Genomic DNA, 15,504 nt, shown 5'->3' with positions numbered 1-15,504 from the left:
GCAATAGTATAAGCATTTCAAAAGTAAAAGTATTGCTTATTTTGCTTTAAAATGTGCAAAAATAAAGATAAACATCCAATACAAAAAAGTGCAAAACGAAATATTCTGTAACAGTGTAAACATTTCAACAAAAGTGAAAGTATTGCTTATTTGCTAAAATGTGCAAAAATAAAGATAAACATCCAATACAAAAAAGTGCCAATCTAAATATTCTGGAGCACTGTAAACATTAAGTATTGCTTTTAAAATGTGCAAAATAAACATCCAGTCCAACACAGTACACAATAACCAATTCTACTCATTCCAGAGAGTGACTAACAGTTGTAATGAGGAAAGGTTAGCATGTCTACATACTCTGGGGTGAGGCTGGTTCTTTTCTTGTTTACAATATTCCCAGCAGCTGAAAATAGGCGCTCAGAAGGGATGGATGTGGCTGGAACTGAGAGGTAATTAGCCTTCACCTCAAGCCAGGACTGCGAGTGAGCTGAGCTGCAGTTTAAGTTTCTAGAAGGTCAACGGGCTCATAGTGATGTTACTAGTAGTTGACTGGGAGGTGTTTATTATCATTTGGGGAGAGTCCGCTGCCTGATGCTCACCTGCTAAACACCTATCTGCTCGACGCTGAAGCGCTGACTACATGCGCTCTGAATACGCACTGCTGATTGGCTGTTACCGCTCTGAATACGTACTGCTGATTGGCTGTTAACGCTCTGAATACACACTGCTGATTGGCTGTTAACGCTTTGTGTGTACCAATCAGATGGTTGTGTGGGTGGGACAATGCTGGGTGCTGAGACAGAGGCAGAAGAAGCAAAGCAGCTTGTTAAGACTTTAGCTTAGAAACTCGTTCGGTACACCCCGTACCGAACCGAAAGCCCCGTACCGAAACGGTTCAATACAAAACACGTACCGTTACACCCCTAGCAGATACAAATTACACATTCATGTTTTTGTGTAATGATAACGTATACTCACGTGGACCATTGACTAGATGATGGTTTTCTTTTCAAATGTTCGTTCATACCCGTTGTGCTGCTATGATAGGCCATTTTCCCTCGACACAGTGTGCATACAACAACATTTTTAGGCCGTGCATTGAAATACTCCCACACTTTTGACGACTTTTGGCGTGCTTTTTCCCCCTTGCTCGCACCGCTCGCATCGTCTGCTTTGCGCTCCGCCATGACGGTAGTGTGACGTAAATATGCGACGCGTCGACGCACAAAAACGGCGTCGACGCATTTACGTAACCGATGACGTCGACTTCGTCGACGCGTCGTTTCAGCCTTAATATAGTATCCGAGGTGGTTTAAAATACAAATCCGTGATCCACAATAGAAAAAGGAGAAAGTGTGGAATCCAATGAACCCTTGTACCTAAGTTACGGTCAGAGCGAAAAAAGATACGTCCTGCACTACACTCTAGTCCTTCACTCTAACGTTCCTCATCCACGAATCTTTCATCCTCGCTCTAATTAATGGGGTAATCGTCGCTTTCTCGGTCCGAATCGCTCTCGCTGCATTGTAAACAATGGGGAAATGTGAGGAGCCTTTCAACCTGTGACGTCACGCTACTTCCGGTACAGGCAAGGCTTTTTTTTATCAGCGACCAAAAGTTGCAAACTTTATCGTCGATGTTCTCTACTAAATCCTTTCAGCAAAAATATGGCAATATCGCGAAATGATCAAGTATGACACATAGAATGGATCTGCTATCCCCGTTTAAATAAAAAAAAATTCATTTCAGTAGGCCTTTAAAACAAGCTATTAGTGCACTTTTGTGCATGATGTCCGTCAAGATGACAAATCAAAACAACACTAAATTAAAGTGCACTTTTTGTACAGAACGCCACTACAATAGTTTAAAACAAATAAAGTGCACATTTGTGCATGATGTCACACAATATATTTCAATAACTGTCAAATAAAAATTAGCTGCATAATAGGAAATCAAATAGTGTACGTCCTTCGCTATGTGGTAGGTTCCGGCGGACGTTGTCTCCTTATGTCGTTTTTTATTTTCATACGGTGTTGATGTGGAAATGGTTGCCTCGGCATTTTGTTGACGTGCGGAGTAAACACTGTTCATTCTCGAGCGGGTGACTTTTCAAATGATGCTACATATTAGCAGTAATGCTACTTTTTACAGCAACGCTTTCGCCCCACACTTGACAAATTACGGTTGTCTGTTCGACATATTCCCTCTTGAAGCCAAACCACCGCCAGACGATGGACCCCTTGCTGTTTTTTGGGGGAATTAATTATTCCTTCATTTGTTACCAGATTGGCACCTTCTCTCTCTCGTATAACCACTCGCACCGCACCGCTAGCATCACAGCTAACGTTACCCATGCTGCTACCTCTTTGCTGCGCGAGGGCGTATACGTATATAACGTATAACGTGACAGTATGTGACGTGTGTAAGAAGGTGCGCTTGCTGTCTGTGAGAAGGAGACACAGGAAAGAGCGAGGAGAGCCTGTAGTGTAATGCCAGCAGCTAAAAGCAACTGCGTGAGAATTTATACTCGAATATCACGATATAGTCATTTTCTATATCGCACAGAGACAAACCCGCGATATATCGCATATATCGATATATCGCCCAGCCCTAGTAACACTATGTGAATTATTTGCAGAAGAGTAGTTATGTCGAATCAAAGTATTAGAAACATTTCATTACATTGTTCATGAAATTAAAATGTCCTTACACTTAGTTTAAAGAAAAGGATCAATTATATTTATTTAATTTATTGTTCTTGATCACACACTGACATGTCATATACCCCAGAGCCCCACAGAGGACATGATGGGAAGAAACGAGCAACAAAAACCCAACACAACCAAGAAATTATTGCAAGAGGGTTAGATATATCCTTACATAGATTTGTGAAATCCAGAAAAACTGTTACCGATACTGCCATTATTATTGATTGCTAATCATCAGATGATTTACACAACTTTCTGGGATCAATTTCTGGAATACTGTAACGGGTAATGAGATTGAGGCCACTTTCGGGTTTGGTGAGTGACAAGCTGTGGGGAGGATAAGGATTAAAGGCCTACTGAAAATAAATTTTCTTATTTAAACGGGGGTACCAGGTCCATTCTATGTGTCATACTTGATCATTTCGCGATATTGCCATATTTTTGCTGAAAGGATTTAGTAGAGAACATGGACGATAAAGTTCGCAACTTTTGTTCGCTGATAAAAAAGCCTTGCCTGTACCGGAAGTAGCGTGACGTCACAGGTTGTGGAGCGCCTCACATCTGCACATTTTTACACTCATGGCCACCAGCAGCGAGAGCGATTCGGACAGAGAAAGCGACGATTACCCCATTAATTTGAGCGAGGATGAAAGATTCGTGGATGAGGAAAGTGAGAGTGAAGGATTAGAGGGCAGTGGAAGCGATTCAGATAGGGAAGATGCTGTGAGAGGCGGGTGGGACCTGATATTCAGCTGGGAATGACTAAAACAGTAAATAAACACAAGACATATATATACTCTATTAGCCACAACACAACCAGGCTTATATTTAATATGCCACAAATTAATCCGCATAACAAACACCTCCCCCCTCCCGTCCATATAACCCACCAATACAACTCAAACACCGATCCCACCTACAGCTTTCTTCTTTGCTGTCTTCATTGTTCATTAAACAAATTGCAAAAGATTCACCAACACAGATGTCCAGAATACTGTGGAATTTTGCGATGAAAACAGACGACTTAATAGCTGGCCACAATGGTGTCCCAATATGTCCGCACAATCCGTGATGTCACACGCAAACGTCATCATACCGAGACGTTTTCAGCAGAATATTTTGCGGGAAATTTAAAATTGCACTTTACTAATCTAACCCGGCCGTATTGGCATGTGTTGCAATGTTAAGATTTCATCATTGATATATAAACTATCAGACTGCGTGGTCGGTAGTAGTGGGTTTCAGTAGGCCTTTAAAGGACTTCTTGACCATGATAATGTACTGGAAGTTGAGGATGGGCGATATGGCCTAAAACAGGGCTATTCAACTACAAAATGAAGAGGGCCGCAGTTTCAGGAGCTCAAGGGCCCAGGGGCCGGACATCGAAATATGGATGTTTCGTCAGAAAGTGCCTCCGCAGGTTATATTTTTTTGAGCCTCTGTTTACTTAATTGCAAAGTAAACACATTGGCTTTCACACTGCACTGGCAATAAATTAATTATTCTGCCCTCGCTACTCGTTTCCAGCGTGTGCAGATAGTTAAAAGCATGAAGAAAAAAACCCTCCACTTTTTTGTTAAGGGTTGATTCCTTCTTTTGAATGATTTTCCTTCCTTAGTTATTTATTTACACTTCTTCCTTCGTTTAAGTTTGTAAGACTGAACACATAAACATTAAATAAATATAACAAAAGTATAATGTCGATAGTGTATTTTACGTAAACAATGTCTATTGTGTATTTTACATAAATAAAATAGGTTTAGTGTTAATATATTCACACAATAACCTACAAATTACACAACGTTCAACCAATCAATGTTTACTTATATAGCCCTAAATCACGAGTGTCTCAAAGGGCTGCACAACCCACAACGACATCCTCGGCTCAGATCCCACATTAGGGCAAGAAAAAACTCAACCCAATGGGATGACAATGAGAAACCTTGGAGGGGACCGCAGATGTGGGGATGTGCAGGGCCAAGAACCGAAGAGTGCAGGGCCAAGAACCGAACCCTGGGGAACTCCACACGTTACCTTAACATACTCTGAGGTCACATTGTTATGGGAAACGCACTGCATCCTGTCAGTAAGATAAGAGTTAAACCAAGACAAGGCTAAGTCTGACATACCAATACGTGTTTTGATACGCTCTAATAAAATATTATAATCGACGGTATCGAAAGCAGCGCTAAGATCAAGAAGCAGCAACATGGATGACGCGTCAGCATCCATCGTTAGCAATAGATCATTAGTAATTTTTGCGAGGGCTGTCTCCGTAGAGTGATTTGCCTTGAAACCGGATTGAAGGGGTTCACAGAGATTTTTAGACGCTAAGTGTACATTTAGCTGCTGTGCAACAATTTTTTTTAAGGATTTTCGAAATAAACGGAAGGTGGGACACCGGCCGGTTGTTTACCATGAGGTCAGGATTGAGTTTAGGTCTTTTGAACAGAGGATGAATAACCGCTTTTTTGAATGCTAGGGGAACAGTGCCAGAGGAAAGTGATACGTTTATAATATTTAGCACTGATGGTCCTAATATTACAAACAGTTCCTTGATAAGACCCAGGAAGTGGGTCAAGTAAACATGTTGTTTGTTTTATCCCATTTACACGCTGTAGGAGTTCCTCTAATGTTATTTCATCAAAAGAGAGAGACTATTTTGGAGGGCAATATCCGTCGTATATACATTCGTATCAGTGTTAATAAAACCCAGTTGTAGCTGGGATGCGTTGTCTTTAATCTCTTTTCTAATGAGTTAAATTTTCTTATTAAAGACATTCATAAAGTCATCTGCCGAGTGGGTGGAGCTACTGGGAGGAGTTCCTTGTTGGGTTAGCGATGCTACTGTACTGAACAAATATTTAGGATCATTTTTGTTGAGGCGGATGAGATTTGAGTGGTATTTAGCTTTAGCTAAGGTAAGCATGCGTTTATAAATTATTTAACTATCACTCCACGCTTGATGGAAAACCTCAAGTTTAGTCGCAAGCCATTTGCGTTCCAGCTTTCTACATGATCATTTAAGAGCTCTAGTTTCTTCTGTAAACCATGGGGTACGCCTTTTAGGGGCCCTTTTTAGCTTTAGCGGTGCTATACGATCAATGGTTTCGCGCAGGACGTCGTTAAAGTTGTTAGTGAGGTTATCAATAGAGCCCACATAATTTGGGAATGGCGCCATTACCGAAGGCAGTAGGCCAGCAAGAGTAATCTTTGTGGCAGCATTAATGTTGCGGCTGCTAAAGCAGTTATTATTATTAGCTTGTTGACAATGAGTCAGAACTTCGAATTTTATAAGGTAATGATCGGACATTATTTTAGTACACGGGACTATCATAACTTTGGAGGTGGTGACACCCCTGACAAGCACTAGAAAATCATTGGTACTTTAACTTTATCTATCGTATTACCGTTGCAATGCGTGGGTTCATTTATTATTTGTGTAAGACCACAGCTATCAATTATAGTCTAGAGCGCCACGCACGGAGGGTCTGATGGGGTATTCATATGGATATGAAAGTCCGCCATTATAATGATATTGTCGGCGTGCGTCACTAGATCAGCGACGAACTCTGAGAATTCACTGATAAAGTCCGAATAGGGCCCAGGGGGGCGGTGGATAACAGCCAGTTAGAGAGGCAGCGGTGCGACAGACCTCATAGTAAGCACCTCAAAATATTTATATTTATTACTTAGGTTAGGGGTAAGGTTAAGGTTTTCATTGTATATTAGTGCGACCCTCCCACCCCTTTTAAGGGGTCGGGCAATATGCGCATTCGTATAGATAGGACGAGATGCCTCGTTAAGCGCAAACAAATTGTCTGGTTTGAGCCATGTTTCGCTGAGACCAATGACGTTAAGATTGTTGTCTCTAATGACCTCATTAACTAATAACGTTTTGGGAGACAATGCTCTTGTGTTTAAAAAGCCCCTATTATAGATAGTGGACTGTTTTGACAAATTTTTGTTAAAGTAATCCGTAGTAGTAATATTGTTAAAGTAATCCGTAGTAGTAATATTAATAATGTTGCGTTTATTTTGCGTAGTGCGCCTTAAATAATTTCGACCATATCTAGGAATTGATATGACGGGAATCTTCAGATTGTTTGCTTTGTGCTGCGATACACTGAACGCGTCATAATTTGCCACCTCAGTAGAATGCATGTCCACCTCTGGCACAGTCACTGCAGAAAAAACATTATGTGAGTTGTGTATTATTCTAGGAGGAATGCTATGTGTGCATGGATTTTCCAGCCTGGCGCTGGCTAGTTCTAGCTTAACTGACTCCTCACCCGGATTTACAGGCACTGTAATTGCCTGTGACCGGGCTTGCTCTAGTGTAGTTAGTCAAGTGTGACTCAAACAATAATCTATGTTCCGAGACAGGATGATGGCGCCTTCCTTGTTAGGGTGAAGGCCGTCCCTCATCAGCAGGCCCGGTTTGCCCCAGAAAGAGGGCCAATTATCAATAAACGTTAGTCCCTGTTGTCTACAAAAACTAGCCAGCCACTTGTTAAGCGAGACTAATCTGCTATATCTCTCATTATTGCCTCTCGCAGGCAGGGGGCCAGAGACAAGTACTCGATGCCTGGACATCTTTCTAGCGAGATTACAAGTCCTAGCTATGTTCCTCTTTGTAATCTCTGACTGTCTCATTCTAGTGTCATTGTAGCCAACGTGTACTACTATGTTCCCATAGCTAGTGGTGCGATTAGCCTGTCGTACGTGTTTACTAGGCCATTTGCGAGTTAGCTCCCTAAGATTAGCTTTAATGTCAGGTGCTCTGGCCCCGGGAATACACTTACACATTCACACACAGAACATTGTGTGTGACTTGTCACTATTAGCGTTGTTGCCCTCTACTGTTCAAATTTAGCGCTACATGTATTCAACAAGTTTTACTCTCAGACAAATAACAAGACCACGAATACAAAATACATCACCAAGTCAGCAATTTCAATACAAAACAAACTAAATATCTTTATGCACAAATTATATGTACTTACAAATGGTTGTCCAAGTTTTGTGATGAAGCTTTCACGCTGGGATTTCTACCATTGTTGCTGCTTGTCTGGAGCAATGTGCCCGTCGCTTAAAAGGTCTGCTAGGAAACAAGACTTGAGCACTTGCTCGGGCAGAACAGTCATACTTTGATGTCCAGTCATTGTTAAAAGTCAGATTTTTGCAATTTATTTAGATTTTTTCCAGGGTTGAATGAGTAGTCTTCTTCTACTTACCCCACCGCTGCTTCACTTTGACACATATGCCTCGCTGTTGCCCTCTGCGGGGTGGTAGGAGTAATGTACAAATGATCAGCCCTAGTTTCAATGGTTTCGTCAAGCCTATTTGGGTGATGTTCGGTGGGCCAAATTGAAAAGCTTTGGCGGGCCTAATGTGGCCCACGGGCCGCCAGTTGAATAGGTCTGGCCTAAAATCTATATTGCAATAATATATTGCCGCCACCTGCAATAACGATAAATATCACAGTATTTTATTTGGCATATAAATGATATTATAAACATTTAAAAACAGGCGGTTCCGAATTTGGCTGCTGTCGTATGTGGTAATATTGCTTTGTTTCTGGTTGTATAATTTCTCAAAACTTTTATTAATTTACTTGTCAATATTGGGTTACTTTCTGTTGTAACATGGTTCTATCTACACTTCTGTTAAAATGTAATAAGCACCCTTTCTTCGGTTGTTTGGATACTTTACATGAAACTACATATTTGGGTATCGATACAATACCAAATAGTTACATGGGCAGTATTGGTAATACCAATGATACTGATACTTAAAATTGACAAGATCATTGAATAAATCAATTTTTGATCACAGTTATAATTAGACAAAAACACAGGATAGCTGTTTAACAATATCAAATATATACTATTATTATTAATGATATACAATATATCAATATATATATATATAATTATTTTCTGTTCTTTTCTCTTGCATACAGTATTTTGAGCAAAATAAAGACAGTAATGCACAATACGTACACATAATCAAAAGCTATGAGTAGCTCTGATTGAATCCTTTGGTTTTTGCCTTTAAAGCACTCCTGTGTGTCCAGGAGCTTATTTCCTGAGTTTGTGAACAATAAAAAGCGACACAAAATTGTTTTCATTATAAAATGTATCGGATCACTGTATCGACCATATACTGTACTTACTTAGCGGTTAGCATTGCTTATTGTATCCTCTTACGTTGTCTCACGTTGGATGTTTAGCTAGTCCTCGTCCTCCAGTGGAAATACTTTTAAGAAATGTAGTTTATTTTCGGCTTTGGAGCTAGGATTAGTGACTTAGAAGGAATGTTAACCACAAGCGAGGACACTACTTAGTGTTGAGGACACGGTCATTCGCTTTTTGCTGTTAAATTTGAGGGACTCGGCTAGAAAGTATCAACCTGCCATCCATCCATTTTTTACCGCTTGTCCCTGTAGGGGTCGCGGGGGTCACTGGAGCCTATCTCAGCTGTATTCGGACGAAAGGCGGGGTACACCCTAGACAAGTTGCCAACTCATCGCAGGGGCAGCGCTGATAGACGGACAATCAACCTATCCCCAGGTGTATGTCTTTGGAGGTGGGAGGAAGCCGGAGTATCCGGAGAAAACCCACACAGTCACGGGGAGAACATGCAAACTCCATGTATTATCATTATATACCGACAACATTAAAAGATCTATCGTCGGCCAAAGTTATACCATTGTCTATATCGCACAATCCTACTAAAAGTAAACTAACGCTTGACCCGTAAATACTTGTAAAACTATCTCAAGATCTTGCAATAGTTTCTCGGTATTGTATTTATTTTTTGCTCTCATTTTTGTCCCTACCATGTCTCTCTATTATAGACACTTTTTTAATATGCTGCTGTGTGTTGCCATCCTTTTTTTGCCCCTCACTCATCCTAACTCAGGTTTTGGACGTAAAGATGTGGTAGACCACCTGCTTCAGAATGGCGCCAACATCCATGCCCGTGACGATGGTGGTTTGATCCCACTTCACAACGCATGCTCGTTTGGGCACTCTGAGGTGAGACTGACTTTTTATCATATTTTTGTTTCAGTCATTTAGATTAGTGTTTCTTAAATAATCAGCATTTTGTTGGGCCACAAGCATTTCCTGGAGGGCTGCCAAACAATATCTGTTTCTCAGCTGTGGCCCTTATGGGCTGTAGCGGTAGTCAGTTGAAATACACTTTTCTAACACCTGTGGCAGTAATGACAATATCAAACAGAAGAACACTGGAGCTAGTCATAGAGAAGTTTTGTAGGCACAAAAAATATGACTAAAATAATGAAGCTGTATTTCCATTTGCACTTAAATTTTATTGACCTTTAAAGGCCTACTGAAATGAAATGTTCTTATTTAAACGGGGATAGTAGATCCATTCTGTGTCATACTTGATCATTTCGCGATATTGCCATACTTTTGCTGAAAGGATTTAGTAGAGAACATCGACGATAAAGTTTGCAACTTTTGGTCGCTGATAAAAAAAGCCTTGCCTGTACCGGAAGTAGCGTGACGTCGCAGGTTGAAGGGCTCCTCACATTTCCCCATTGTTTACACCAGCAGCGAGAGCGATTCGGACCGAGAAAGCGACGATTACCCCATTCATTTGAGCGAGGATGAAAGATTCGTGGATGAGGAACGTGAGAGTGAAGGACTAGAGTGTAGTGCAGGACGTATCTTTTTTCGCTCTGACCGTAACTTAGGTACAAGGGCTCATTGGATTCCACACTTTCTCCTTTTTCTATTGTGGATCACGGATTTGTATTTTAAACCACCTCGGATACTATATGTGTATATGTGTTTTATGTTGCACGATTGCACCAAGAAAAATTCGTACTTTGTGAACCCGTTCTCAAACAATGGCAATAAAACTATTCTGATTCTGATTCTGATTCTGATATCCTCTTGAAAATGAGAGTCGAGAACGCGAAATGGACATTCACAGTGACTTTTATCTCCACGACAATACATCGGTGAAGCTCTTTAGCTACGGAGCTAACGTGATAGCATTGTGCTTAAAGGCCTACTGAAATTAAATTTTTTTTATTTAAACGGGGATAGCAGATCTATTCTATGTGTCATACTTGATCATTTCGTGATATTGCCATATTTTTGCTGAAAGGATTTAGTATAGAACAACGACGATAAAGATCGCAACTTTTGGTATCTGATAAAAAAAGGCTTGCGTGACGTAGTCAATTGAACATATACGCAAAGTTCCCTATTGTTTACAATGATGGCCGCATGAAGTGAGAGAGATTCGGACCGAGAAAGCGACGATTTCCCCATTAATTTGAGCGAGGATGAAATATTTTTAAATGAGGAAAGTGCAAGTGAAGGACTAGTGGGGAGTGGAAGATGCTGTGAGAGCCGGGGGTGACCTGATATTCAGCTGGAAATGACTACAACAGTAAATAAACACAAGACATATATATACTCTATTAGCCACAACACAACCAGGCTTATATTTAATATGCCACAAATTAATCCCGCATAAAAACACCTAGGTGTTTGTTATGCTAGCTCCTAGCTACTAGCTCGAGCTAGTTATAGCTCGAGCGGGTAATATGAACGGGATCCTGTATATATAACCCGCCAATACAATTCAAACACCTGCACAACACACACACTCACTCAGCCCAAACAACCGTTCACCTCACCCAAGGTTCATAAAGCTTATATATTTAATCAAAATTACGTACATGACACGCACGTACTGGCAAGCAATCAAATGTTTGGAAGCGCGCGGGTGGGACCTGATATTCAGCTGGGAATGACTACAACAGTAAATAAACACAAGACATATATATACTCTATTAGCCACAACACAACCAGGCTTATATTTAATATGCCACAAATTAATCCCGCATAAAAACACCTAGGTGTTTGTTATGCTAGCTCCTAGCTACTAGCTACTAGCTCGAGCTAGTTATAGCTCGAGCGGGTAATATGGACGGGATCCTGTATATATAACCCGCCAATACAATTCAAACACCTGCATAACACACACACTCACTCAGCCCAAACAACCGTTCACCTAACCCAAGGTTCATAAAGCTTATATATTTAATCAAAGTTACGTACATGACACGCACGTACGGGCAAGCAATCAAATGTTTGGAAGCGCGCGGGTGGGACCTGATATTCAGCTGGGAATGACTACAACAATAAATAACCACAAGACATATATATACTCTATTAGCCACAACACAACCAGGCTTATATTTAATATGCCACAAATTAATCCTAATGCTAGCTCCTAGCTACTAGCTCGGGCTAGTTATAGCAAGCGATCAAGTGTTTGGAAGCGCAGCTGTGTACTCACGTTATCGCAACTGTGTATCCAAATCAAAGTCCTCCTGGTAAGAGTCTCTGTTGTCCGAGTTCTTCCATCTTGACTGCATCTTTCGGGAATGTAAACAAAGAAGCGCCGGCTGTGTACGTGTTGTTGCTGACTTCCCTCGCAAAATAGACACTTCGCACCGACAACTTTCTTCTTTGCTTGCTCAGCTTCTTTCTCCATAATGCAATGAACAAATTGCAACAGATTCACCAACACAGATGTCCAGAATACTGTGGAATAATGAGATGAAAACAGAGCTATTTCGTATTGACTTCAATGGTGTCCGAATACTTCCGTTTCAATGATTGACGTCACGCGCATACGTCGACCCTCAGAGGCGTTTCGAACCGGAAGTTTAGCGGGAAATTTAAAATTGCACTTTATAAGTTAACCCGGCCGTATTGGCATGTGTTGCAATGTTAAGATTTCATCATTGATATATAAACTATCAGACTGCGTGGTCGGTAGTAGTGGCTTTCAGTAGGCCTTTAAATGCAGATAGAAACAAAAGAAATAAGCCCCTGACTGGAAGGATAGACATAAAATCAACAATACTACTATCAGGAGACACCGAACCAAACACTGGACCTGTAACCACACGGTTAATGCTGTACCGCCTGGCAAAGCCTAGCAATGCTGTTGCTAACGAAGCCATTAAAGCTAACTTAGCTACGGGACCTCGACAGAGCTATGCTAAAAACATTAGCTATCCACCTATGCCAGCTCTCCTCTGCTCATCAACACCCGTGCTCACCTGCGTTCCAGCGATCGACGGCGCGATGAAGGACTTCACCCGATCATCGATGCGGTCGGCGGCTAGCGTCGGATAGCGCGTTTGCTATCCAACTCAAACTCCTCCTGGTTGTGTTGCTGCAGCCAGCCGCTAATACACTGATCCCACCTACAGCTTTCTTCTTTGCAGTCTCCATTGTTCATTAAACAAATTGCAAAAGATTCACCAACACAGATGTCCAGAATACTGTGGAATTTTGCGATGAAAACAGAGCTGTTTGTATTGGGATACAATGTGTCCCAATACTTCAGCTTCAACCATTGACGTCACGCGCAAACGTCATCATACCTAGACGTTTTCAACCGGAAGTTTCCCAGGAAATTTAAAATTGCACTTTATAGGTTAACCCGGCCGTATTGGCATGTGTTGCAATGTTAAGATTTCATCATTGACATATAAACTATCAGACTGTGTTGTCGGTAGTAGTGGGTTTCAGTAGGCCTTTAAGAGACATATTCATCGTTCATTTAGTTTCTTTATTTTAGCACATGAATATTTTTTTGGTCAGTTATTTGAGTCCCTTTTACGCAGTATTTTTGGTTAGTATTTCTTTTTCAAAAATCAGCCTGACTGTGTTGAATAAATAATAATCTTTGTGATTAACACATGGTTTCATATTATTTGACAAGATTGTAAACTGTAAGTAGGTTAGATATAATTATGTAATACAATTAAAATCAAGAGTTGGTTTATTAATTCAATGTTGATATTTGAGCGGGCCCTCTGTAGTGGTGAAGTTGGGCCCCGATGTTAAAAAGGTTAAGAACCCCTGATTTAGATCACACCAAAATTTAATTACAGACATATACAATGGAAACTGTTTATGTCGACCAACTCAGTGTCCACTTGTCCACTGTGCCCGCTAAAGTCGACAACACTTAAACTTGAGAACCGAAAGGATACTTCCATTAAAAGTCAGCCCGTTTACTGTATGTCAACGTGTTAAGTTCTTTATCTATCGTGCGTTTTCTGCTGTGGCTCTGAAACTTTGGAACGATCTCCCTTTGGTAATTCGGACGTCTCCCTCTTTCATGAGTTTTAAATCCCGTCTTAAAACATATTTTTACTCCTTGGCTTTCAAACCATTATGAACGTTATGTGATCTTAGTCTATTTTGTTTTCTTTTATGTATTTTTTTTCTTTTTAAAGGGGAACTGCACTTTTAAAAAAAAAAATTGCCTATCGTTTACAATAATTATGAAAGACATGACGATGGATGTTCTTTTTTTTGCATTCTAAATATTAATTAAATATGATCAAAAGTCTGCTTACAATGGAGCCTATGGGAGCCGCACAATTCCACCTACACAGCCCTTAAAAAAACATCCAAACACCTCCATTGAGGTTTTATATACATGATAATATATATATATATTTAATGTGGTAATGAGCACATTTATAGTAACATCTAATATTTACGTATTTTGATCATTTTAAGCATACGTGGCTCATTAATTTAAAAAATACATCACAATGTTTTAATTTTCATACTTTTTTTTACTTCATCATTGATTATTACTCACTGCAGACTTTACGAGAGACAAAAAACATAACATCACTTACTATGCAAGGTCTGTTGTCATTAGGATGCGGCCTGTTCGGATATTCATATATTCTCATTTAGGTGATGAATGACTCATAATCCTCACAAAGAAAAGGGGTGGGGTTCTTATGGGACCAAGCGCCTTTTTGTGTCGTCCTCGCCAGTTTGGGGTCCTAAATGGCTGTCAAAGTGTACCAACTTGTTGGAATGCATACTCAGACTTCTTCTGTGCAGGTGTAATGCATAATTTATGATCTAGAAAAGGAAGCGAGGAAGCAGCAGACCACTCAATGTAAACATAGGCACACAAGCTTGTGATCATGGCGCCGCTATAAGTAGTTTGTCTGTGTTAGCACTCATAGTAACAATATCACTAATACTTGGTTAATTTTCAAGTCAGGAACTGTAAATGGAGTATTGTTAGCACATTTTAAATGGTTATTTATTGGATTTTATGGGCGAAATAGTGAAACTCCCATTGGCTTCGCTGTAATCAGACTTTTATTTACATTTATTTCATTTTTAGAACGCATAAAAAAATTCCATATGTTGTCATGTCTTTCATAATGATTGTGAGCGATAAGCAAAATTCCCCAAAAAGTGCAGTTCGCCTTTAATTCACAAGACTGTCCTTGATTGTGAGCGATAAGCAAAATTCCCAAATAAGTGCAGTTCGCCTTTAATTCACAAGACTGTCCTTAGTATTATCCTGCTTTTAAATGGGTATTTTAACTACTGTGCAGCACTTTATGAAACTTTTATTGTTTTGAATTGTGCTATACAAATAAAGTGGATTAGATTGATTTGGTAAACATACAACCAAATTACTGCAACAGCTCTGTTAGATGAAAATATGGAATTCATGAAGATGCAATAATTAAATATAAATAGGTTAGTTACGGATGTCTTGAGATCAATAATGTATTTAGGAATTTCTCTGCGTCCTTCTACTCATTGTCTCATTGTTCTACTCCTGAGCTTGATCATTTAGTTTTGGTAGTGTTAGAGAGATCAATTACTGCTGCGGAATTAAATGTTGCAGTGTTATCACTACAAAACAGAAAATACCCGGGACGATATGACTATCCTCCAAAATT

The 15,504-nt window shown here is 40.2% G+C and overlaps 1 protein-coding gene across 4 annotated transcripts in view; it reads left to right on the top strand.

Moving 5' to 3' along the window:
• The window catches only part of LOC133638459 (poly [ADP-ribose] polymerase tankyrase-1), a 312,114-nt gene that overhangs the window by 2,423 nt on the left and 294,187 nt on the right, over positions 1 to 15,504 (top strand). For 3 of the 4 annotated variants that reach the window (XM_062031088.1, XM_062031089.1, XM_062031093.1), the window contains exon 2: positions 9,633 to 9,748. In XM_062031088.1, the coding sequence (XP_061887072.1) occupies positions 9,633 to 9,748 (116 nt within the window). Of the gene's footprint in view, positions 1 to 9,632; positions 9,749 to 15,504 lie in introns of those variants that run through there. The other variant, XM_062031094.1, reaches the window with a different exon arrangement.

Source organism: Entelurus aequoreus, linkage group LG21 (assembly GCF_033978785.1).
Source record: "Entelurus aequoreus isolate RoL-2023_Sb linkage group LG21, RoL_Eaeq_v1.1, whole genome shotgun sequence".
Classification (NCBI taxonomy): domain Eukaryota; kingdom Metazoa; phylum Chordata; class Actinopteri; order Syngnathiformes; family Syngnathidae; genus Entelurus; species Entelurus aequoreus.
This window is presented reverse-complemented; position numbering and strand designations above follow the sequence as displayed.